The sequence below is a fragment of the Carya illinoinensis genome, chromosome 12 (genome assembly GCF_018687715.1).
Source record: "Carya illinoinensis cultivar Pawnee chromosome 12, C.illinoinensisPawnee_v1, whole genome shotgun sequence".
NCBI lineage: Eukaryota > Viridiplantae > Streptophyta > Magnoliopsida > Fagales > Juglandaceae > Carya > Carya illinoinensis.
Window position 1 is genome coordinate 24106238 of NC_056763.1, and position 23090 is coordinate 24129327.

Genomic DNA, 23090 nt, shown 5'->3' on the forward strand with positions numbered 1-23090 from the left:
GTCTTACAGAGCAAATAGAAAAATAACTGAACAAGCGTGAAAATAGCCCATATCTAAATAACTCATACAACGTGCTGAGAAGACCAAATCAGCAAATAACAGAACCCAAAAGAAAAGGTACTTACAGACGTAGTGGTAACTAACCACTAAACCAGTAAGATAAACATAAAAAACTAACAGCTATGATGTGTTAGACCCATGATTATGTTTTTGTCTGATCTCTTCGACATCATGGTCAACAAGTACTGGAGTAAAAGGAATGCTGGTTGCCATATCAAGGTTTAAATCTGGCAAGCTACACGAATCGTCATCCTCCAACAAGCAACTTCCAGCGTCGAATACTTGGAAGAGAGTTTCGGGAGAGAAGAAGGAAGAGAGAAGAGAGAAGGGAGAAAGAGAGAATGGATATGCACCCATTGTAAATTCAATAAGTCTATCACGTGTTGCAATTTTATATATTATTTTAATGATTTTATGATGTGGTATTAAATGATAAATTTATTAATAAAATATAATAAATAATTTTTTATTATTTAAAATCATATTATAAAGTGATGAAATGATAATAAAAAAATAAATAATAAATAGCATTATTCTAGCGAAATATTTATCTTAATAAATGAGATTATTTAAATATAAAATGCATGAACAAGTGTAAGAAAACTCTATAATCTTCAAACATTATACAGTAGTCTATGTCGATTGAAAAAAGCTATTTTGTCGCCCGGACGGTACTGTTTAAGTATATTGTTTGAAAAAAAAAATATTTTTTATTTATTTTTATTTAATAATTAAGAAAATATTTTTAAATATATTGATGTATTTTTTTTATTTAATAATTAAGAAAGTGATTAAAAAATTAAAAAAAAAAATTTTGCGCTGGGCTTACCGCCCAGTCCAGCGGTAAGGTGGGGCGGCAGAGTAGGCCCACCCATGAGGAATGGTTCAAATTCAATGACTCGAATCATCGAAATTCCAACTCCGTGTCGGGTGCTCTCAACATTTAAAAACCCTTCCGTGACGGTACTTGCACGTGCGAAGACTTTGCCGGCGAGCGACACGCTCCACACACGTACGGCCAAACACACAACACCCCCGCTTCTCCCTCCTAGAGTCTCTCCATCTAGACATAGATTATCCCTTTCAGCTCTCTCTCTCCCACGCCCTTACCTCACATTTTCCGTCGGGAAGACTCTGCAACAGTGAGAAAGATCTCTTCTTCTTCGAAGCTATTTTACGATGTCGGTTAGTCTCTCTCTCTGTTTCGTGTATCTTTACGATAAAGGTTTTTTCTTGATTTATCATGATTTTATCGATCGATCGATTGCTTATGGTATAAGTTTGGTGTTTGACTTGGTGATAGGCACAGATCTGTGTGAAATTGTGAATGATATATTCTTTTCACAGTTTATCTTTTTTTTTTTTTTTAAAATATATGAAACTACTGTTTTTTGTGGGTTAATCGAATGTTTATTTAACACGAGTATTGCGCTCATTATTTTCCGGCTATGCTGCTTCTTCTTTCTACTCAGTTTTTTATTTTTTTGTCGAATAAAGTTTTTATTATCAGAAAGATGTTTACTCGTGTTTCGATTATTGGATGGGGACTATTGGGTTTGATTCGTACTGTTTTTCTCATGGAAAGAAAATCTTCGGATGTTATCCATCTGTCTTGTGCAAAATAAAGTTATTTTAAGGACATGTGAACGATTAATTTATTGTATAGATTGATGACTCTATGTAATTTGATCGGACGGGAAGTTCATATGTGTGCACCATTTGTTAATCGAAGGCTAGATACTTCCCTTTTATCCTAATCATATCATTTCTGAGAGAGTCAACCTTAATGGATTGAAACACATGCCATGAGCATGATAGTCGTAAATGGCAGATGTGCTTATTGACGAGGCATTAGGTGGGTTTACAGATGTGTCGCATGGGTAAACTGGGGCTTGACGCTAAGTCGCTAATCATAACTTGAGAATAACTTATTATGAAGGAGCGATCTTAGAAAGAAATTTCCATTCAACTAATTTTCTTACTACGCAAGAATTTACTCTCTGCTGTAAAAAGCTTCTTTTTTTTTCATTCTTCATTGCTTTCTACGCGGTGGTTCTCATGGATATTCTTTTCTGACTTGCAGTTGATGATCTCAGCTTCTAATTTTGTGTGACCCCTTGTTTTGCTACATTTTGAGTGCTTCTGTTATTATTTTTTTTTACAAGTTAAACACATTATTTATTTTTTAATCTTTAAAACCTGATCTCCTTTGCTGTACTGGTTTTCCCCTGTGCTGTTTAAATTATATATTTGTTCTAATTGCAGGCGAAAACTGTTAAAGTTAGCAATGTGTCCTTAGGAGCATCTGAGCGAGACATCAAAGAGTTCTTTTCTTTTTCTGGTGATATTGAATATGTTGAAATGCGAAGGTTAGTGTTTCAATTTGTTCTGTTGTTCTCTCTCTCTCTCTCTCTCTCTCTCTCTCTCTCTCTCTCTCTCTCTCTCTGTGGATCATTATCGTATGAATAGCAAGCTTATCAAATGCTTATGCAGTGATAATGAGCGGTCTCAAATTGCTTATGTTACCTTCAAGGATTCACAGGGAGCTGAGACTGCAGTTCTTCTTTCGGTAATTTCACTTACGAGTACATATATTTTTTGTGAAAAAGGGAGAAAACCACATACTTAAACCTTCTTTAATTTTTCCATTTTCCAAGACTCTAAAGATGGGGTTTGCCTAAATGAAAATGCATTTCTAAGATGATACTAAACATGCCGTACACCTGGGATCCAATTGAAATATGGATTAGAGGTAGCCTATAAATTAATCCTGGCTTTTTGGGTAAAGACGTGATCTTAGGGTAAGCTAGGTGAAGAGAAAAGAAATCAACTACGGAGCGATGCAATCCACAGGTGTGTGGTCCTTGAAGTTAGTGGGAACATCCATTCTTGACGAGCTCAAGAACGATTCCAGTCTAGAGATGCAAACTGGTTCTGCAAATAACATTTTAGGAACTTTATTAGAAGTTGTATTCCCATTCTTTCTTCCTCTGTATGCTCTGCTTCAAGAAATCATCCCGCCTTCTCATATGTGCTGCCTTTATCGAGAAGAAATTTCTAAATGTGAAAATTCTCTTGAATGCACATACATTTTTGGCTGTTTGACTTTGCACCTTCAACCAGTCCTAGCCGTTGGACTTTGAAGGGCTTGGTTGTTTTAGTTAGTGGATGTTAAAGTTTGACTGGCAATTCTGCCTTACTGAAAGAGAGATTTTCTAATTGAGACAGAAATCAAGGAGAAGAAGCTGGATTGTTTAAATAATGTCTTCAGTGGTACTAATGCTGAAGAGGCTACAGGACAGCTGCAACAGAGGGCAAAGACTGCCGCGACTCATTCTCATTTATAAAACAGTTCTCCATATGAAGTCATGCTATCTAGTCTCCATTTGTGGGGGAGTATGTGTCCATTGCAAAAATGACATGGTTTAGATTGGGTGTATTTGTTGAATATCCCCACTGTCTGTAATGCCTGTGCTTTCTCCTGGCATCCTTTTAAATCGGTGGAAATTAAGAAGCTGGGAAAAAATTATGGGGCCTGTGACCTGGCCAGGAGAATTAATTTGGCTTTTTTAAGTTCTCTGTAATCTAGCAGAATAGTGAAAAGTCAAAGTGCTAGGGCTACATCAATCTTTTTCCAGCTTAAAACATATGTAGTTTCTTAATTTCTAATAATGCTAGGAATATAGAAACACGTGTTTATAAAACATGTTGTAGTAGCCAGAATGAAGTTGTTGAGATTGCTGGGTGACAAGTTGACAACACTAAAATAGTGATATAATAATAAACTCCATTCAAATATTGCATTAACTGTGGACTAGATGAGGACAAGTTGTTGTAAATGGTTTGGTCATCCGTGAGAAAGATCAGTAAGTGTACTTGAGAGGAGAAGTTATTTGATTAAAGCTGCTATAAGTTCCAGAGAAATAAGAAAGTTGGTTGTAGGAGTGCAATGAAATCATGTCATGTGATTGGAGGAAGTATATGACTCATATTAATCAGCCAGATGATTTGATAACTAAAGCTGATGGTCTGCTTCAGGGGGAAAAAAGAGGAAAGAATTAGCATGGGTGAGCTTGATCCTTTTGATATGTGACACGATTTATAACCCATCAATTCCCATAGTTTTTAGTATTTTTAAAGCTGAGTAGTGAGAAATGGTTTTAAGATTTCTCCACGCATTGTTTTCTGAATCTTAGGCTGGTAGACTTGGATGTGAGGGCATGCTAGATTTATGTGGGGCATCTCTCTCTCTCTCTCTACACACACACACGCACACACACATATCTGTATATATATAATCATCATCATCATCATCATTATCATTGTTTACAAATAATGATAGCTTCTATAAGAGGTTGACTGTACCATGGTATTGCGCAAGTTTCTGGTTTTATTTATAGGAAAAAGACTGAAGAGTGGATTTAGTTTTGGCTGTAAGCTTTTATGGCCTACGTTAAAATTGTTTTCGTTTACGCATCATAAAGTTTGCTCCTGTCGAGGATGCATGAATAGCTAATGGATAGAGGCCTTGGATCTCGCTTTATATATATTCAGTGTGATGAACAATGTACGGACTTTGGGTTTGCGGCGCTATACTATTTGTCTTTATTGAAATTTATTTGGTGATTTTATGATGTGTTTGATGTGTCTCATACATTACATGGCTCCCAACTCTTGGATGCTCATAACTAGGTTTCATTTATTCCTGCATTTATCTCAGGGAGCAACAATAGTTGATCTGTCTGTCAGCATAACTCCAGATCCAGATTACAAGCTGCCACCTGAGGCTTCCGCGCCACCTGTAAGAGTCTCTGAGTGAATTACCATATACTGCATAATCCAGATTACCGTGACCAATTATAGCTTAAATCTCTGCAGGCAACACAAAATAAAACGCCAGGTGGTACTGAATCTGCTTTTAGAAAGGCAGAGGATGTGGTTAGCAGTATGCTTGCTAAGGGCTTCATCCTGGGCAAAGATGCAGTCGGCAAAGCAAAGGGCTTTGATGAGAAACATCGGTTATCCTCAACAGCCACAGCCAAAGTCACCTCTCTTGACCAAAAAATTGGGTTCAGTGAGAAAATAAGTGTGGGAGCTTCTGTGGTTGGTGGCAAAGTACGTGAAGTGGATCAGAAATTTCAGGTTTCAGAGAAAACCAAATCGGCAATTGCTGTTGCAGAGCAAAAAGTTAGTAGTGCTGGATCTGCCATAATGAAGAACCGGTATGTATTAACCGGGGCTACATGGGTGACTGGGGCTTTCAGCAAGGTTGCAAAGGCAGCTGAGGAAGTTGGCCAGAAAACAAAAGAGAAAGTGGGAATGGCCGAGGAGGAGCAGAAAAGAAAAATGGTGGATGACTATGCTCAAATTTATCTCTCCGAGTCTCCAAAAGCATCTGCACCAAGTGAGCAGCAGCAACCTTCTAAACCAGCACCTGCTCAAGGTTTAATCCTTTGACAAGCTATTTACTGTAAATACAATTTGTCCGAATTCAAAAATCCCTCACTGGATTACTTGCTCTGTGTTTTAGTGTGAAAAGGGACTGTAGGACAAATTCCCCAACTAGTTGGTCATGATTTCATTTAATTTGACATTTCTTTATTTGGTTCAGGCTTTATTTCATGTCTACTAATTGGATTTAAATGTTTATTTGGTTCAGGCTTTTTGACATACAGTTTCGATTCAACTCGAATAACAAAACACGACGATAGTCTTTAATTTATTATTTTAAAAAATAAGGAGTGATATAATAATTTATTATAAATTATCATTGTAAGACAAAGGTAGAATGCAATCTATAATTTTATTTTAAAAATTATGCTCGAAATGAAGCTACATGTTGTAAACTCAGCCAATGAATAAATTACTCAGAGAGTCACAAGCCTGTGAACAACAATCACGGGCTCAAGTGGTATCGCTCCTCCTCGTGATTGCTGTGGGGGCCATCATACTTCATCTTTCCTGCTAAGCAAAGGCGACTCTTTTCAAGCGGTGGACCTGTTGCGGGAAAATCATGGTTTTCATTACTAATAATTCAGCCAATTCATATAAGTCACAATGCCAACACGGTTAAGATAAATTGATCAGACTTATATATTTAAATAATGCATAAAATTGATCAACAACATGACGCATTTTAACTCGTTTCAAACAAATGGATTAAACTAATCCACATGGTTCATTTAATTCGTTTAACATAATTTTACATAAAAATTAAAATTCATATTTATTAGTACTCATATTATCTAAAAAAACAATAAGACTACCAACTAATAAAAAATATCACTATTTTTCAGATTTTAACTTATAATAATAAAACTAATATTACAAATCTAATAATAATAAATATGAGTATAGATTTAGAATTACAATCCCAACAATAAAAACACAAACACTTTGATAAATATCAATATTACAATCCATCAATAATAAATTGTAATTTTGAAATGAAATTTAAATGGATTCTTGCAGCTTGATTTTAGGTTAATCAAGCATTATTGATCCATTTATTAATCGTGTTTTAACGAGTGAACACGTTTTGACCTGATCTCGTTTATATTAAATCAAGATTCTCTAATCTCGTATTGTGTTCGTTTTAGTAAAAATAAATTTTATGAAGAAAAATACTAAATATACTTTAAAAAAAACTTATAAAAAATTTATTTTTTCACATGTCAATTATTGATATGTTGAAAAATCATAAAATTTGAAATTTCAATTTCAAAAGAAAATTAACGAAATGAGTCTTGTAAGTAAAACTGTAAGTACATGTAGCACTACTCATCAAATGTGCATCGCAATTATATGTTAATGGTAATGTTATATATCCTTATAATTTTATTTACAAAACTCACTCTGTTAGTTTAAAAAAAAAATTAAATTTTAAATTTCAAAATTTTTGATCTTTCAGCTTATCAATAACAGACATGTGAAGAAATAAATTTTTTGTAAATTTTTCTTCAATAAATTTAACATTTTCCTCTCTTAAACGTTAAATTTATATTTTATACTACTTGTAAGCCTGATACATACGAACCGTAGAAGTAGAACCTAATATATTCATAAAAGAATAAACTAATACATCATGACTTTTATTTTTATAAAATAATTACAAATACATCATTACACTTTATTTCTGTGGACTTTTTACCACACTGCTGGCCCACCCACCAAAGCATGCTAATATACATCATCCCATGTGCCATGATGTTGTGTCACGTGATCACCATCGCCAATTTCATCTTTCACATCTCAAATCCGGTCCTTTTTTACGCAGCTTATATGAAAAAAAAAAAAAAAACAAATTAAAAAATAAGAGAAAGTTGTACTAAAAACGTACTTCGCATGAATCGATCTTTTCACTTACATATTAATATTTCTCATCATCGTTTAATTACGTAATTTAGATTAAATGTTCTGTTAAATATTAAATAAAATATTATTATAATATAATTTGTTAATATTAATTTTATTTTTAAATTTAAAAAAATTGAATTATTTATTATATTTTGTGTAAAATTTTAAGAAAGAAAATTAAATACATAAAATAGATTCATAATATTTATTAAATATTTAATGTTGTCTAAAAAAACTATTTAGATGGTTATAAATGACGTGAAATCCATTTTATGTTATATCTGCGCCTCTAAACCTTAAGAGTTTAAACAAAAAGTTCAGAACATCAAGCAGTGAAATTATAAAAAAATAATATGTATAAATATTATATAATTATTTTAAATATAAATAAATATAAGATATATAAAAAATTTTAATAATAAATTCTACAGCAACTACGCAATATTTATAGCTTTGCGACATTATAATGTGAGCGGCGCGGCGCGTACAAGTACCACACCAAAACAGCTGTCATTCCAACCCCCATTCGAGGTGTAGTAACGGTCCGAACAGCCAGCTGTATCCATCCTTTTTTTTTAATAGATGGGGGGTTTCGAGATGTAAAGACTCGTGAAAAAATAATCTTGTTTATTTCTCTGTTCTTCTAATATTATTCTGTCTCGGATTGGAGACGACGATATCTGTTGTTCGCTTGATAACGATTAATTTCTACAGATCCGAAACAAAAAAGGCATGCTGCAAACCAATGTACTTACACGTGTTAGATTACAGAACAAAAAATAAGATTATTTGTATGGAAGATGGAGTTCTCGTATGGATTCTAGAGAGAGAACCGGAAAATGCGGTCTATAAATCGGCGAGTTTTCGGTGGGAGCGAGATTTCGGGGACCGTTTTCCCAGTTCTCGCAAGTTGCGGAGGCTTCGGATCGCCCAGACATCGCCTTTTTGGAGCTCAATATGTCGCTCGACATCGTTAATCTCGGTCGGGTGATCTACGAGGAAATCGAAACAAACGCATCAAGGTAAAACGGCGACATCGTGAAACTCATTCGATAAAAAAACACACGCACGAACAAATACAGAACAATTACAATAATTTTTTTTTTTTTTTTTTGTTGAAAAAATATCAGAATCTGCATTTTATACCAATGAGCTTCGCCGGTCGCTTAAATCCATTGAACTGAGCCAAATCTGAAACAAATAAAGCGAAAACCAACGACGACAATTAAACAAACGGAAACGATGAGGAGGGGGCGTTGATAACTTGATAGTGAGTAGGACGAAGACGTACCAGACTGAGATGGACTGTGGGAGCAGAGGTAGAGAATGAGGAAGCAGAGGAGGGTGAGTAGGGGGATGATGTGGACGAACTTCTCGGGCCTCAGAGGCGTCGGAGACGACAACGACAAACGGCGAGGCTTCAGTGCTTTGTACTCGTAGTCGTCGTCGCCGCCTCCGCCGCGCTTTGGATCTTCGACAATGAGGGTATCGTCCTTGGCTCCACCATGGCCATGGAGCTTCGTGGCAGGCGAGCCCAGTGACTGTCTATGCATCGCAGAGAGAGGGCCTTTTTTTTTCCTTTTTTTTTTTGTTGCCGTTGCTTTCAATCCACCTCTCTGTACTCTGTAAAGGAGACGGAGATAAAGAGAGGATAGGAATGCGGGTGGGTGGGGACTGTATTGATTTGCACCCCTCTCTCTGATTTCGGCCATTTTCTCCCTTTTTTATTTTTTTTTTTATTTATTTTTTATTCTTTATTTTTTTTAAAAAAAAATTAATTTAAATTATCTGTCCGTCTTGGGTTCACACTTCACAGTTTCTTTTTGTGTATAACTTCATTTGTCCAGAGGTAAAATGGAAAGATTCAAAATTATAAAACGATTAAAATCAATATTTGGTTATGGTCAGACTTTATTACCAGCTGTAGAAAGTCTTCGACAGATATCATTCGAATAACAAAGCAAGAGATAAATTTTTTTCATTTAACTTGATAAGACGGTAGAGTGTAGAAATTTTATTGGTCTTAAAATATGAAACTTACATGTATATATATATATTTTAAAATAAATAAATATAAAATTCTTATAAAAAATTTATTGCCTTACTTTTTTTTCAATAAGAAAAATACAAAATTCACACATTTTAGAATTATATCTGTCATTGATTTTTTTGGTCAAAATTCTACTTTTAAGTGACATATTTATTTATTTCTTAAATCACCAAGAAATACGATATTTTTCTGCATCTAGACATCTTATCACGAGTAACATAGAGAAGCCCAACCCCAAACCAAATGCTGTCGGGTCGATTATCGATCGACCCGAATAAGACCCTCTTTCAATATTTCTTCAATCCCAGCTCCGCTCGGCTCTGCAGATCGTAGCCAGAAGCTAATTCCTCAGGCAAAAGAGATCAGGCAAAAATAATTTTCCGCCAACTTTATGCCAAACAGGTAATCATCTGCAACTTCCCCTTCTCCGTTGGATTGATTTACATGTAAATGTACCGATTCGAATTGTATTATTTTTAAGTTATGTTTGAATTATATGTACTTATTGCTGTAAACCCAAGGAATCGGGTTGTTATAACGAGCTTTCCGAGATAATCCTGTTTTATTTATTTATGAATGTAAGTTAAGCTGGCTTCCTCTTTCTTGAAACTGCATGAAGCGGGGTCCTGGTAGTGCAAAAGAATCTAATTCATTTGTGATCTGCTGTGGTATATTGGTTTGGGGATTTGGATCCTCATGTGTGTTGTTTTGAGGTGATACCTTTAGCCCACATGTTCTCTCTACCATTGCAATTTTCCATGGACTCTGGTCTCCGGTAATCGGTCTCTGATGAGAATGAAGCTTTTGTTCACAAAACAATTATGATTTATTATTATTTTTTGAACAATTTAGGGTGTATTCTCACCATTTTTAAGTTCTTAAAATTTACAGAATGTGAGTGTATATTATTGTAGTTAGTCGAGGTGGATTTTGTATAGGAAGGGGAGACATGGTTTTATTTATTATCATGGCTTGTTGTTTTAACTACTTCTTTCCTCCCATTTTATCCCTCTTTCTGGTGTTGGATTCGGGTTGGGGGATGAAGGGATTAGGATGGCACAGATGTAAATGGTGCTTGAATTTGAAACAAAAAATGAACAAGTTTAATGGCAGGTGAGGAGGATAAATTCTTTTATCAAAAAAGGAAAAGAAAAATAAGGATAAATTCTCAAATTACAAGACTAGATCAAAGATGTCTGCATAAATATGATGATGACGACGATAATAGTAATAAGAAGAAATTGACTTGTATTATCACTATTATAGTCATTATTATTATCTTTATTCATGCTATGGGTTGATTGGAAAGTAAAATTATGGTATTCCATCAAAATAAAAAAGATTTTTCGGAAAGGGAACACAAAGGATGCTGTGGGAGCATGAGCATTGTGGTTAAAATCAGAAATTTATAAACAAGGTTTGGTGTTTTGATTGTGCCTTTATAATATGTCCCTGCAATTGGAGAATGAAAGAGAATGAGAGTCCATGAGTTTAGGTTACATGAGGATAACAAATCAGTTTGTACTATTTTATGGCTTTGAGGTTCCCTGCTCTAGGCAATTTAACTTAATGGTTGAAAGCCTCATATGGTTGCTCATAATTGAAACTATTAGCAGTATCTGTATTTTTGGATTGGGGGTATTTTCAGTAAAATTTGGTTTTGTCGAATTGATGTTCAATTACAAGCTAATTTATATGCTCTGACTCGCCTGAAGGTTCTGTTGTTCTTGTTATCATTTCTCTTTCTTGTGCATTGGTGGGCGGGAGGGTTGGTGTTTATTATTCTATTACTATTGCAGGGTGGGAATTTTGGTTTCCTATGTACAACGTGTTGAGTCTTCCTTGAACGTATTTCACAGGCAGTAAAAGGGACAGACATCAGAATGCAATTAGCAGACAGGGCTGTTGGGTTTCTATTATCTTTCATCAGCATATCCATATTCACGTATTATACTTTTTGGGTGATCATTCTGGTCAGTCTTCCTTCTATTTAATTAATCTCATCTCCTATTTTTTAACCAACTAACCAAACAAACAAACAAAGCATACCATAAGGTAAAAATGTCCTATTGATGTTGTGCTTATAGTTTTTTTTTCTTTCAGCCATTTGTAGACAGTGATCACTTCATCCACCAGTATTTCCTCCCGCAAGAGTTCGCCATACTAATACCTGTATTTGCCGGTGTGGTGCTCCTTTGTTTCTTATGGGTATTTGTCGGATTTGTGATGCTAAAATCCAAAAAGAAGAAGGCTTGATGGAATCAGTTTAGTCATTTATTTTTTATTTCTTAAAATTAAAAAAAAGAAAAAAAGAAAAAAAAAAAAAGACCCATAGACCTTATACTTTTCTTACTCCCCCATCCCTCCTCCTCTTTTCCAATAGATTTTGTGACGATATGGACAAGAATTTTAATTTAGATTTGTTGCAGCTTGCAGATTTTGGATATCTGTATCGTTTTAATATTGGAAGCTCACATTTTATATACTATCTTAGGATTGAAGCTCAGTTCGGAAAATAAAAGATGAGCCACTTCATGTGCTGCATTTTGATTATAATTTTTCTATAACGATTGCTTTCTTTAGCATTTGGTGTGCCCTGTTGGGTAGAAACATGTGTTATTGATGACTTTGCTTCCCCTCCTTCGCTGCATTCGTTATTTTGCCAAGGAGGAACTCGAGTCTCAGTATGAGCTGCCTACAAATTACAGCCGACCCCACTGCTTTTGAGGGCGACCGGGGGGTCTCATACTGGCAGCTCTAGAGATGTGAGGCTACGAGACACTTCGATTGTAGAAAAATTTGCTTGGAAGATCTTATGGGCTGTTTGACAAATCATATGACTGGGTATAAAAATATAAATATACATATATATATATATATATGTATCTATATGTCACATGTGTATGCATGTATGTATCTCCTGCATGTGGGTGATTCAACAAATCAAAGAGTTGCAAATCACAATTCTGATGTTTTGAGATCAGGACAGTAATGATAAACCGCTAAAACCAACACTTTGAATACTGTGGCAATATCTCCAAAATCAAAGGCCATGAAATTAACAAAAACAAAAAAGCTTACAAACCTAAGAATTTAGAACATGTCTTTAACTAAGAAAATGGGAGCTGGAGATCATGAACAATCTTCCTGACTAGTTTATAACCCAATGTCTAGAATATTGATCATCATGCAAATGTCACTCATGAATGAAAGGAATTAATGATCGTCAGCTCCTGCGTACGTAGCCAAATAATTGTAGATGATGATCATCAATCTTACCGATCTGCATGGCGTGGGAGTTTGTCCAACCTGCACCAAGTACGAGAAAAAGTTTTAGGAACTTGTTTCAGCATCCATGCATGAACTATATATATATATATATATGTATATATGCTTTGACGGACGGTAGAATGTTGTTGATCTGTGAAAATCATTCAAACAACCTAGATGACCAAAAGTACTACTGCAACCTCATAAATTTTCAAATATGGCAATATCTGCTGTTTTGCAAACATTAATTCTGGAAAGACGAGAACTTCCGGAGCCAGCACAAGAACATTATATGTTTGGTCTAGCTATTAGAAATCTTATAACTTCGACTGTAACTATTATATATAAATATATATTTATATATATAGTGCTCATGACATCATGAGTTCCTTTCTAAAGTTCATGCATCTCTAAGTCAATTTTTCAGGACTGCACAAGCATTAACAGTAACGAGAACGAAATTTTGAAAGAAATAAAATAACAGAAACATACGTACTCGTAACCCAAAAAAATAAAATAAAACCAGAAAATATAAAATCACCTAGCATAGAGGTTCTGTTGAGTTGGCAAGAATGAACTGAGTCATAAATCATTCAATACAATGTGTTCAAAGAATTAATCACATGCTAATTACAACAGTACTAGACGAGATGTAACTCAAGCTGTAAGGGAATTTTTATCATCAAGCGGAAGGCCAAAAATCAAAGCCAAACATGAGGAGCATGGCCCGACTGAGCAACCCCTAGGCCCATTAGAGGTTCCCAACCCTGAAGCAAAGGTCGACTTATAGCCATAATTATACGGAAAGTCTCCAAAACACAAAGAAGGAGGGGACATATAACCTCGACATTTTCCTATGACACCTAGCCTCAGATAACACTGTACATGCAAGTGGGTGGGAATGCGGAGAGCCATTGATTTTCTAATAGGTGAAGGAGGAGGAGCTTGATAGTGTACACCTATAGGATAGAAGAGACAGAGAGCCACGCTGCATTAATTGTGTCATTCAGAAGCCACGTGCATTAAATAAATTTGATTAAAGGAACTATTGAGGGGACATATCTCCCTGATACCGGGTATGGGCGGTTAATCCCTAGAAACCTAGTATAAAAGTCAATCTTCAAGTATTAAGAACTCTCTCTGATTCCTCTACTCTCTCGCACAAACTATTAAGGTAATACTGATTTAAGCATCGAAAATTCCTCAGCCTCCACCAAGGCTCCGATTCTCTATATTTTCTTTGAGCCCAAAAGAGTCGAAAACCTAAGTCACTTGAGTTTGAGATAAAGGTATGCAAAACACGACATTAACAAAAGCACTAGAACGTAATGTTGTGAGATCAGGTGATAATTAGAGAATGGCAGCCAGATGGCTTCATATCATGATAGAATCTGAAACATTTAATTTGGAAAAAAAAAATTAATAATTAGATCAACCCCCAGATTTGAGTTATATTATGACTTTACTTCCCAAAGAGGCAAAGAAAAGAAAGTATAACATACATCTAGGCATCATATATGCTTGTTCAGATATATCCTGATCACGAGGAGAAAATTGGTACTCTCTCGATCGAGTTAAAACTTATAATAGCTTCGGATGAAAAACAAAAAGATGACTTATTCATCGATCATCGATCATGTTTGCTGTGTTTTTTCAAATATTTCCATTAATTTTGGCTAATTCCTTCTAAATAATCCGAATTGTATGCTAAAATCCCATTCCAACCAATTAATGGAGTACTAGCTAGAGATCATGAATTGAAACTATTTGGCAGTTCATAAGTTAAAAAACCGCGAGATATTAATTAATTAATTTCAGAATTCCTAGAGATCTAATTTGGAAAAAAAGACTCCAAAATGATCACAAAATTAAGTATTCCACTCCGCACATATTCCAAGCAATTTCACAAAGAAACACCCACAAAGAACTAAGAAGTCATACATATGCTAAGAACAAATGAAAGATCAAAGAAAATCAAAACAAAATTAAGCAAATTAGAGAAAACCCATACCAAAGAGAAACAACATCCCATGATAAGTGTTTCATTTCAAGCCCATGAATTATCAAATGCAGCAGAGGTTATCGCCTGCGAGAATTCCTGGAAATTAATCCTCCCATCTCCATCCGTATCGGCCTCCTTGATCATCCCTGTCAACTCCTCCACAGTAAGCGCATGCCCCAGCTTGGCCATGGAGTGTGCCAACTCGGCTGCCGTGATGAACCCGTTTCCATCTCTATCAAACATCCTAAACAGCTGCTTTAGCTGATCTTCTGTGTATGGAGATTTAGCAGGAAGAAGCTCCGGCGCCACAAGCGCCACAAACTCCGAGAACTCGATCAGACCGTTGCTGTTCTTATCAGCCTTTTGGGTCAAGGTTTCGAGCTGTTCCGGGCTTGGTTTTAAACCAAGGGACCGTAAGAGCGATCCGAGCTCAAGTTGTGTGAGACTCCCATCATTGTTCCGATCAAAAGAACGAAAGATTTCACGTAGCTCGGCGATTTGCTCGTCGTCTAATTCAACTTGTTGTTGCTTGGTGCTCATGTCAACAATATAAATCAATCTTCTGATCTTTCTACCTTAATCTCTAACTCTTGTTAATATGATCAACGTCCTTGAGTCATGGTACGATAGTTCTATCACAAAACTATCGTAACCAAATATGAAACTTTGCAGTTCCTTATCTATGTTTTGAGAGAGAGAGATAGATCAGAGAAATCATGATCACTTTGTCTTTGTGTACCTGCAGAAAGGAATTAAGCGTTGAAAGATCCGATCGAGATCTACTTGGAGATCGTTCTTCTTCCTCCTCTTTTGATGGATTTTCCTAAGTAACAGCAACCTCACCAGATTCTCGGATCCGAATATTGAATTTTAACTGAGAACAACAATTCAACAAGAATAGAGAGAGAGAGAGAGAGAGAGAGAGAGAGAGAGAGAGAGAGAGAGAGAGAGAGAGAGATCACGATTAAGTTCCAAATTAATCTTCGATCATGTCCTTGTCCTTGGGGTTGACCTTTAATCGAACGCTAGTTATTTCACAAAAACTGAATTTGAAGATCGAAGCACCATCTACTCTCTCTCTCTCTCTCCACGAGAAAAATCCAAAAAAAAAAATGCTGAGAAACAGGCGGGAATTCCGTGAGTAATGCCCACGTCTTGCATGATGGCCAGTGTCACGGATACGACTTCGTCAACAGCTTGTTTTTCACAAAATAAATCTATAAATTAATATATTTTCATGAAATTCGTTAGATTTATTTTATAATAAAGATAACTTTACAATCTGACGTACCATATCAAACCACATCAGTATGTAAATTTACTTGTATGTAATCTTTTTGTGACTAAAGTATTTTCTTTTTAAAAAGTATGGAGTTTATGAAATGTATACAATACATAAGCACTATGCAACTACTTTGAAAAAGATAAAAATTTATTCAAAAATTTTATGTCCAGTCACTTTGATGTACTTTTTTGCATGCTTCATTGATGTGATTGGTTATGTATTAAAAAAAATTAATACAGTCGATTACATCAGTGAAGTATACATATAGTACACAAAAGTGATTGTATATATTAATGTTACTCAAATTTATTATAAAAAAAACATTAGTTTTTTTATATGATTATCGTATTTTCTCATTTTTTAACTAATTTTCTTTCTATGAATATCATATTTACTCACTTTCTTTAATAAAATTATACAATATTTATATACTCTACGATTATAAATATCATTTCTTTTGTGAAATATAAAGTCTTTAAATGTTACATTTGGGCCTCTAGCCAATACCACTTTCGAGGTATTAATAAATTTGTCTAAATTTGATCAGAGATTGGTTCGCAGGGTGATGTGGTTGGTTGGTATTAGGATATTGGACTGTTGGATTGTGGGAATAACTCGTTATAGGGGATATAAACCAATTAATTTTCGTGGGAAAACAAATATAAATCTAGAAGATTGGAAGTTGGAACATTGACCAAGGACGGTGGTGTTTGCAAAATTCAGAGATTTATTCCCTTCCTCCATCGTATCCCTATCATTTTACAATATGATTGTTGCTTGGGTTCTGAAAAATGTAAAATCCAATCTATATTCAGCTAATGGATTGAAGTGATCTTTGGGGGGTAAACATAGTTGAGGACCTGATGCGTCGGAGTGCCTAACAAAACATGTACTAAAATTGATGATTGTAATTACCTAAAAAGCATTAAGCTTGCATCCACTTTTGAAACATTACTTGTAAAGATTGAACAACTGGTCCTCACCAACATAGATATATAGTTTGGAATAATATATGAAGTAAGAGGTTTTATATTTGCCATTTTAGAGTATGCAAGCGCAATTTAAAAAAATAGATAAATCTAAGATTTGCATAAAAATTATTTTTTAATGAAAAATCTAAGGCACGAAACTTACACAATCTAACATTACTGAAATTATAAGTCGAGTGGTTTGTTAATTAAATATATGCATTATGCATTATGGTAAGGAACATGGACCTGGTAATAACCAACACCATTGCTCTGCTGGTACGCATCAAAAGCACCAACCGTTCTGTCTTCCATCCACTCCACTGTCCTACCCATTTTGACATCTTCCCTAATGTTAAAAAGTTTATAATATAAAAGGACGGTGCTTCAATCATGCATATATGATAGAATCGTCAAAGATCTGACCTGAATTTGGTCACAGGTTTCGATTTGCCATCTGCCAATCGATCCATAATCTTTCAAACACAAACAATATTACAAAAATATTGCCTCGGTGTGGACAAATTAAATGGCAAATATTGCTTATTTTGAATCTCTTCCCTTCAAAATTTAACAATTCTATGTATTATTCCAATGCATGCAAGGAAAACACGAGCTCTGTCTGACTCTTGCTACGGCTCCCTGTCTTCCTTCATCCTCTTGGCAACTCACAGGGTAACTAGGGGAGAATGACATCTTAACCTTTTTTGTTTTTATGAAAAAAATAAAAACCACCATGGATATACAGAATGACAATGACACAATTGTTTTTTCTTCTATTTAAGCAGAAGGGGAAGGCGGGAAGAGACTGTTTATGTATATGCCTTCTATAAATAAATGGTGGCAACATGGACCTCGCTACTGATCAAGCAAGGGACTCCCTTCTTTTGCAAGCACAAAAAGACCACCATCTCCCCTCGAGATTCGAAAATCCTCGTCAAGGTAAGTAGTCAAAAGCCAGGAACTAGTACGTTCACCTGGAATGGGAACCTTAAGAGGCGGCTGACCAGAAACAACCCGTGAGATGCTTCCTACTGCATCCTGCAGTGGACCAAGGGATTGCTGCACAGGCGACAGGTTGATTTGCTGCCCGAAAACGTTGAGATTTTCTGGGAGATCAATAGTTGATTTTATCTCTGGAGGTTGAAAGGTGCCTTCCTTAAATGCTACCTGAACATATTAAAGTGTATGATAGTAAGATTTTATACTCAGATGTCTATTGTAATAAAGTTCGCCAATACACAGTTCCAGAAATAATTGCTTCGGTAGGCAAATTAAAAATATGCTAAAATGTAATCGTCCAGTTGGGCTACTACATAAAAATGATGATGCTAAATTCTATTATTAATATTAATATTATTTTAAAAAAAGAATTAAATGGATATTACCACTAATACTATCATGATCATTGTCTATATTATTATTCAAAATACATGCCACCTTGTTACAGTAAAAAATTGTTCAGTCACATACTTTTAGCTCATAGCAATACCTGTATTCTTGTGGGACTGCGAACTTCAAAAGTAGCAGATGCACTGAAAGAAAGAGTAGCAAAAGGACTAGACAATGTTGTAGAGTTCACGATGGTAAGATCTCTGGTGTCAATTGTTTGGCGTATCTCTTTCACTTCCAAAAAGGGTGAAGTCCCTGCTGCGAGAAGTGGCAACAACTCAGAAAATGCAGTGTACCTGATTAGTTGGAAAGCAAACTGTGTAAGCAAATCAGGAAGTTTACTCGATAAACACAATGATAAAAGCAACAAGCTTCATCAATTTTAATGAAGAAGCTGTCCACATTGTTCCATTTATCCAAACGACACCAATACATTATTTTTATGACAACTACATCAGCCTTCTATTGGATCCATATTCCTGTGCATATGCCACATGGTCCAACTCAATAGGCCATGGCAGAAAGGAACAAAATACAGGTCTGAAAATGATTCATAATACAAAGTGATTTTCGGCTTCTTAAACAGTACAACTCGATCCAATTCGGGGAAAAGCAAAAATGCTAAGGTGCCCAATATATGTATATATATATATTTGTAACTGATGCTAAGGTGCCTAATCCTGGGAAGACAATTAGATGTCATTTGTATCATTATCAAAACTAGCCAAGTTAATTCATTTTAGCTCTCTTTTCTACGAGTTCCACACAATTTCAAACTTCTGCATCCCAAATCGTGAAGAAGGCTGGCATGATTTGATTTGATTTTTTTAAAATCCTACTGCCAAATTTTTACTAAGCTCAAAAGCGTAGAAATATACATTGTCTAATAACCAAAGAAAGATCGTCCGTGTGGGAGTGTTACGCAAATATCCAATTCAAAAATAGAAATTTTACATAGGTTTGCTCCTGCCAATTACCATGCCATAAAAAAAGAAATCGAACGACAAATGCCAAGCCAATGAACTCACAGCAAAATCCAGTTTCCATCGAGAACCCCCGGTGCTTCGGTAGGCGCCGGAGTCGGGTTGACCGCCTCCAACTGACCGACCAGCTCCGAGACCTCGGCCCTCACCTCCGGCCCAGCACTGAACCCAAACTTGGTCCCGTAAAAAGTGTCCACCAAGCACCGCTTCAGCTCCGCACGCTTGTTTGGAAACCCATCTTCCGTCGGCACTTCAGGCCTACCCGTAGTCGCAGCGGAGGCTGGGCTACCATTACCGATGGCAGAGTCCTCGTCCTTCTCCTCGTCCTTCTCCTCTTCCTTCTCCTCTTCCGTATCACCGCCTTCGCCCCACTCGTCCTCGTTCCTGGGAGGGTCCGGGGGAGATTCAGGCTCGGATTCGGGCTCGGAAGGCTCGCCCCACTCGTCGGAGATCCGGGGGTTGGGAGAGGGATCGGAGAGAGAGGAGCGGGCGAGGCGGAGGGAGAGAGGATATCTGAGGAATTGACTTCTAGGGTTTGGGAAAGATAGAAAGGGAGAGAGGAGGAGAGGGAGAGCTTTACTGGGATTAGGGATTCGTGAAGAGAGGGAAAGGTGAGAGAGTGAGGAAATGGAGGTGGCGGTGGAGAGCAGAGCCATCTCTTCTGGGTCGAGCGTGTAAGGTGAAAGACTGAAGAGCGTGAGTTCATTCTCTTTTGTGGGAGGTTTTGTGACACGTGTTTCAACCTTCGCAAAGTACAATTGATCATAGAAAAATAAATGAGAAAGAATAATATTAATTATTGTAAAATGTGTAAATATCGCGTAATATTTTTAAAAAAAAATAGAGTTCATAATTAGAAAATTAATTTTTTTAATATGAGTTTCGTATTAATTCATTTTTTTAAAAAGATTATACAGTGTTTGTATAATTACGACTGTAAATATCATTTCTCAATAATAATAATTCATTCATTTTTTTTTCAGAATTCTTAATTTTTAAAAAAATTAAAATTAAAATTACGAGCGACTAAAAGAATAATGATATATGTACTATTATTTGTGTAATATTTTATATATTTATCTCTTAAAATAGAATATTTGTATAAATTAAGAGATAACCTCTTGATGCATTAATGAAAATCAAAGGAATAAAACATAGTATACTGACTTGAAAATATCAAATTAATGAAAATACCAATAACTTTAAAGTTTAAAGAGATGGGTTCCTACCAAATACAAAGATTAATGAAAGTTTAATGAAAATACTTATAGAGATTAGGGAGATGGTTCCAAATTGATTTCTTGCTCTGGTTCTAATCGCGACCTATTGAGAGGACGGAGCGAATGGAGAGAGAAACACTAAAGCCTTCATGAGAGAGAGAGAGTGGGTGGAGATAGAACCACCGAAGCCTTCCAAAATCTGCTATTAGAAGTGTTTGAAGCCTAAGCTCGCACCCATTATAAGTAACATAAATTCTTACGTGTCCTTTTTCTATTGGACAGTGTAAATTACAACTTTACACCATTACTAGTTTGAAACTTTTCTTATAATAGAATTTGTACTATACTTAGCAAGAAATATACTTTTTTCTATTGTTCATACATATCAATTTTATTAAGGATAAAAAAGAGAGGAGAGAATGAAAGAGTAAAATAGACAAAAAAGTATATAGCATATACATAATCTATCTTTTACTTAAAAATTAATATTAGAAAAATTTTATTTTCAAGTCGGTATGTAGAGTACACATACTATAAAATGTTTATATAATATAATTTAATTTGAAAAATAAATTTTAAAACTTAAATTTTATAAAATATAATCTTATTATTTAAGTAATGTCTGATTATTGGGTAGCGGACTACTGGCTAATCCTAATGAAGAGTCAAGGAAGTGACTCTCATCAGAGTTGGGAGGTGCAGTCTGAACCTCCATCCCCTTTTAAATCAATAGGGGGCTCATCCATCCTTCCTGTGATAAGCTGATGATCTCCTAGCACGAAAGCCATTGATCGATGGGAGAGTCTTTCTCCTTTAATGAGAGAATAAATAAAGTTTTTGGATAACTTATATGCTCTGTACACCATCTTGATAATAAAATAACTCTTCATATTATATATACACGAATTTTAGGTATAAACACATATTGTCCATGTATCTACCGATTTAAGAATGTGAGTATTATAAATTTTTAAAACAATTGTAATTGTAGAAGAGAAGAGAGATTTGGGATAGCTGAGTGTTTAGATATTGAGTTAAGTTGAGTTGAGATGAAAGTTGAATAAAATATTATTAAAATATTATTTTTTAATATTATTATTTTAGAATTTAAAAATTTTGAATTATTTATTATATTTTGTGTTGAAAATTGAAAAAACTGTAATGATTAAATGATATAAGTTGAGAGAGATTGAGTAACGAAACGGTTAGAATATCTCATGATATCTGTAAATAGTAATAAAATAGGTTGAGTTAAGATATTTTATTGGACTTTGGGAGATGAGAGAATTTTTTTTGAATAAAAATATTACAAAGTTAAAAAAATTATTTGAATATAATTTTTTCATATAATTTTTGTTTTAAAATTTAAAAAATTTGCATTGTTTGGAAATATGGAAAACTTGCAATGATTAGGTAATGATTAAATGAAAAAGTTTAAAAATTAAAATTAAAAATTATTTTCTGTTTAAGTGATATTTAGAAATAAAATATTTAAGTATATACGAAAATAATTAAAAACACCTTATTTCTCATACAAGCCTTACGAAAAGCGAGAATACTAAGGGCTTGTTTGATGAGTGAGATAGTATGAGAATTTTGTGAATGGTAATAAAATAGTTTGTGAATAGTAGTGAGATAATTTGACTTTTAAGTATTTTTAGATTTTGGGAAAGAAGAGAAAAAAATTAGATAAAAAATATTATTATAATATAATTTTATAATATTATTTTTGTTTTGAGATTTGAAAATGTTAAATTGTTTTTTATTTAAAAATTTGGAAAAATTATAATAATTAATTTAAAAATTTTGTATTTAAATTATGTTTAAGAGTAAGATATGATAAGATTAAAATTTTAAAATAAGATGTATTTCCAAATAAATCCTAAAAGAAAGTTCAAGAACTTTTTATACTAAAAAAAATAGTACTATAAAATCGAAAGAGATAACCTTCAAACCAAAAGTGGGCCACCCAATGGCCGGGAGGCTGATATTGTTTTCTTGAAAAAAAGAAAAAAAGAGGAATCAGATGGGGGAAAAGTGTAGTAGCATGATTAGTGAAAGAACAAAAATACTTTAACTTGTGTTTTGGTTTGATTACATGATCGATGTTCATGGGCTACTGGAAATTACAGAAGACAAAGCCAGCCAAGACCACAGACCGAACCCAAATTGGTTAATGTTCTCGATCTAGATCTTTGTTCTTGCTCTATATCTGATCTTCATGTTGATCATGCCCATGTGGATCATGGGAGCCGATCTATATTTGCAAAGATTACACAGATAGCGGGCCGTTGCTAGCCTTGTTAAAATATAAATTAAATAAATAATAAAATCTACATCTTTCGATTAGTTTAACTTTTTGAGATAAGTGGTAATCTCACATGTGAAATCAATCAATGTCAGCAAGAGAGTCTTCTACTATGATATCATTTGAAATCATCATACATGTCCCAAAAGCTTAAGGTGATAAAAATTGAAGATGTAGATTTTATTATCTATTTTAT

The 23090-nt window shown here is 34.7% G+C and overlaps 5 protein-coding genes across 6 annotated transcripts; 2 read left to right on the forward strand and 3 right to left on the reverse strand.

Moving 5' to 3' along the window:
* Positions 1-949: 949 nt before the first annotated feature.
* LOC122289196 (binding partner of ACD11 1-like) lies at positions 950-5677 on the forward strand. The gene is made up of 5 exons (XM_043096166.1): positions 950-1245; positions 2326-2429; positions 2554-2629; positions 4781-4861; positions 4939-5677. Exons 1-5 carry the CDS (start codon positions 1240-1242, stop codon positions 5515-5517), a joined length of 846 nt encoding a protein of 281 aa, XP_042952100.1. The 5' UTR covers positions 950-1239; the 3' UTR covers positions 5518-5677.
* Positions 5678-8026: 2349 nt separating this feature from the next.
* LOC122289122 lies at positions 8027-9107 on the reverse strand. The gene is made up of 3 exons (XM_043096073.1): positions 8708-9107; positions 8563-8607; positions 8027-8408 (listed from the first exon to the last, which is right to left on the reverse strand). The coding sequence occupies exons 1-3, from the start codon at positions 8967-8969 to the stop codon at positions 8263-8265; spliced, it is 453 nt and encodes a 150-aa protein (XP_042952007.1). The 5' UTR covers positions 8970-9107; the 3' UTR covers positions 8027-8262.
* Positions 9108-9633: 526 nt separating this feature from the next.
* LOC122290514 (dolichol-phosphate mannose synthase subunit 2-like) lies at positions 9634-12019 on the forward strand. 2 transcript variants are annotated; one of them, XM_043098272.1, is made up of 3 exons: positions 9634-9868; positions 11266-11439; positions 11570-12019. In XM_043098272.1, exons 2-3 carry the CDS (start codon positions 11350-11352, stop codon positions 11720-11722), a joined length of 243 nt encoding a protein of 80 aa, XP_042954206.1. In that variant the 5' UTR covers positions 9634-9868; positions 11266-11349; the 3' UTR covers positions 11723-12019. The 2 variants fall into 2 exon arrangements, with proteins under 2 accessions (XP_042954206.1, XP_042954208.1); XM_043098274.1 differs by having other exon boundaries at positions 9635-9868; positions 11326-11439.
* A 351-nt stretch (positions 12020-12370) lies between these two features.
* Positions 12371-15795, reverse strand: LOC122290513 (probable calcium-binding protein CML11). Its single transcript, XM_043098271.1, has 2 exons — positions 14748-15795; positions 12371-12775 (listed from the first exon to the last, which is right to left on the reverse strand). The coding sequence occupies exon 1, from the start codon at positions 15276-15278 to the stop codon at positions 14784-14786; it is 495 nt and encodes a 164-aa protein (XP_042954205.1). The 5' UTR covers positions 15279-15795; the 3' UTR covers positions 12371-12775; positions 14748-14783.
* A 1721-nt stretch (positions 15796-17516) lies between these two features.
* Positions 17517-20062, reverse strand: LOC122290338 (plastoglobulin-1, chloroplastic). The gene is made up of 3 exons (XM_043097977.1): positions 19412-20062; positions 18484-18679; positions 17517-18161 (listed from the first exon to the last, which is right to left on the reverse strand). The coding sequence occupies exons 1-3, from the start codon at positions 20020-20022 to the stop codon at positions 17850-17852; spliced, it is 1119 nt and encodes a 372-aa protein (XP_042953911.1). The 5' UTR covers positions 20023-20062; the 3' UTR covers positions 17517-17849.
* Between the last annotated feature and the right edge of the window lie 3028 nt (positions 20063-23090).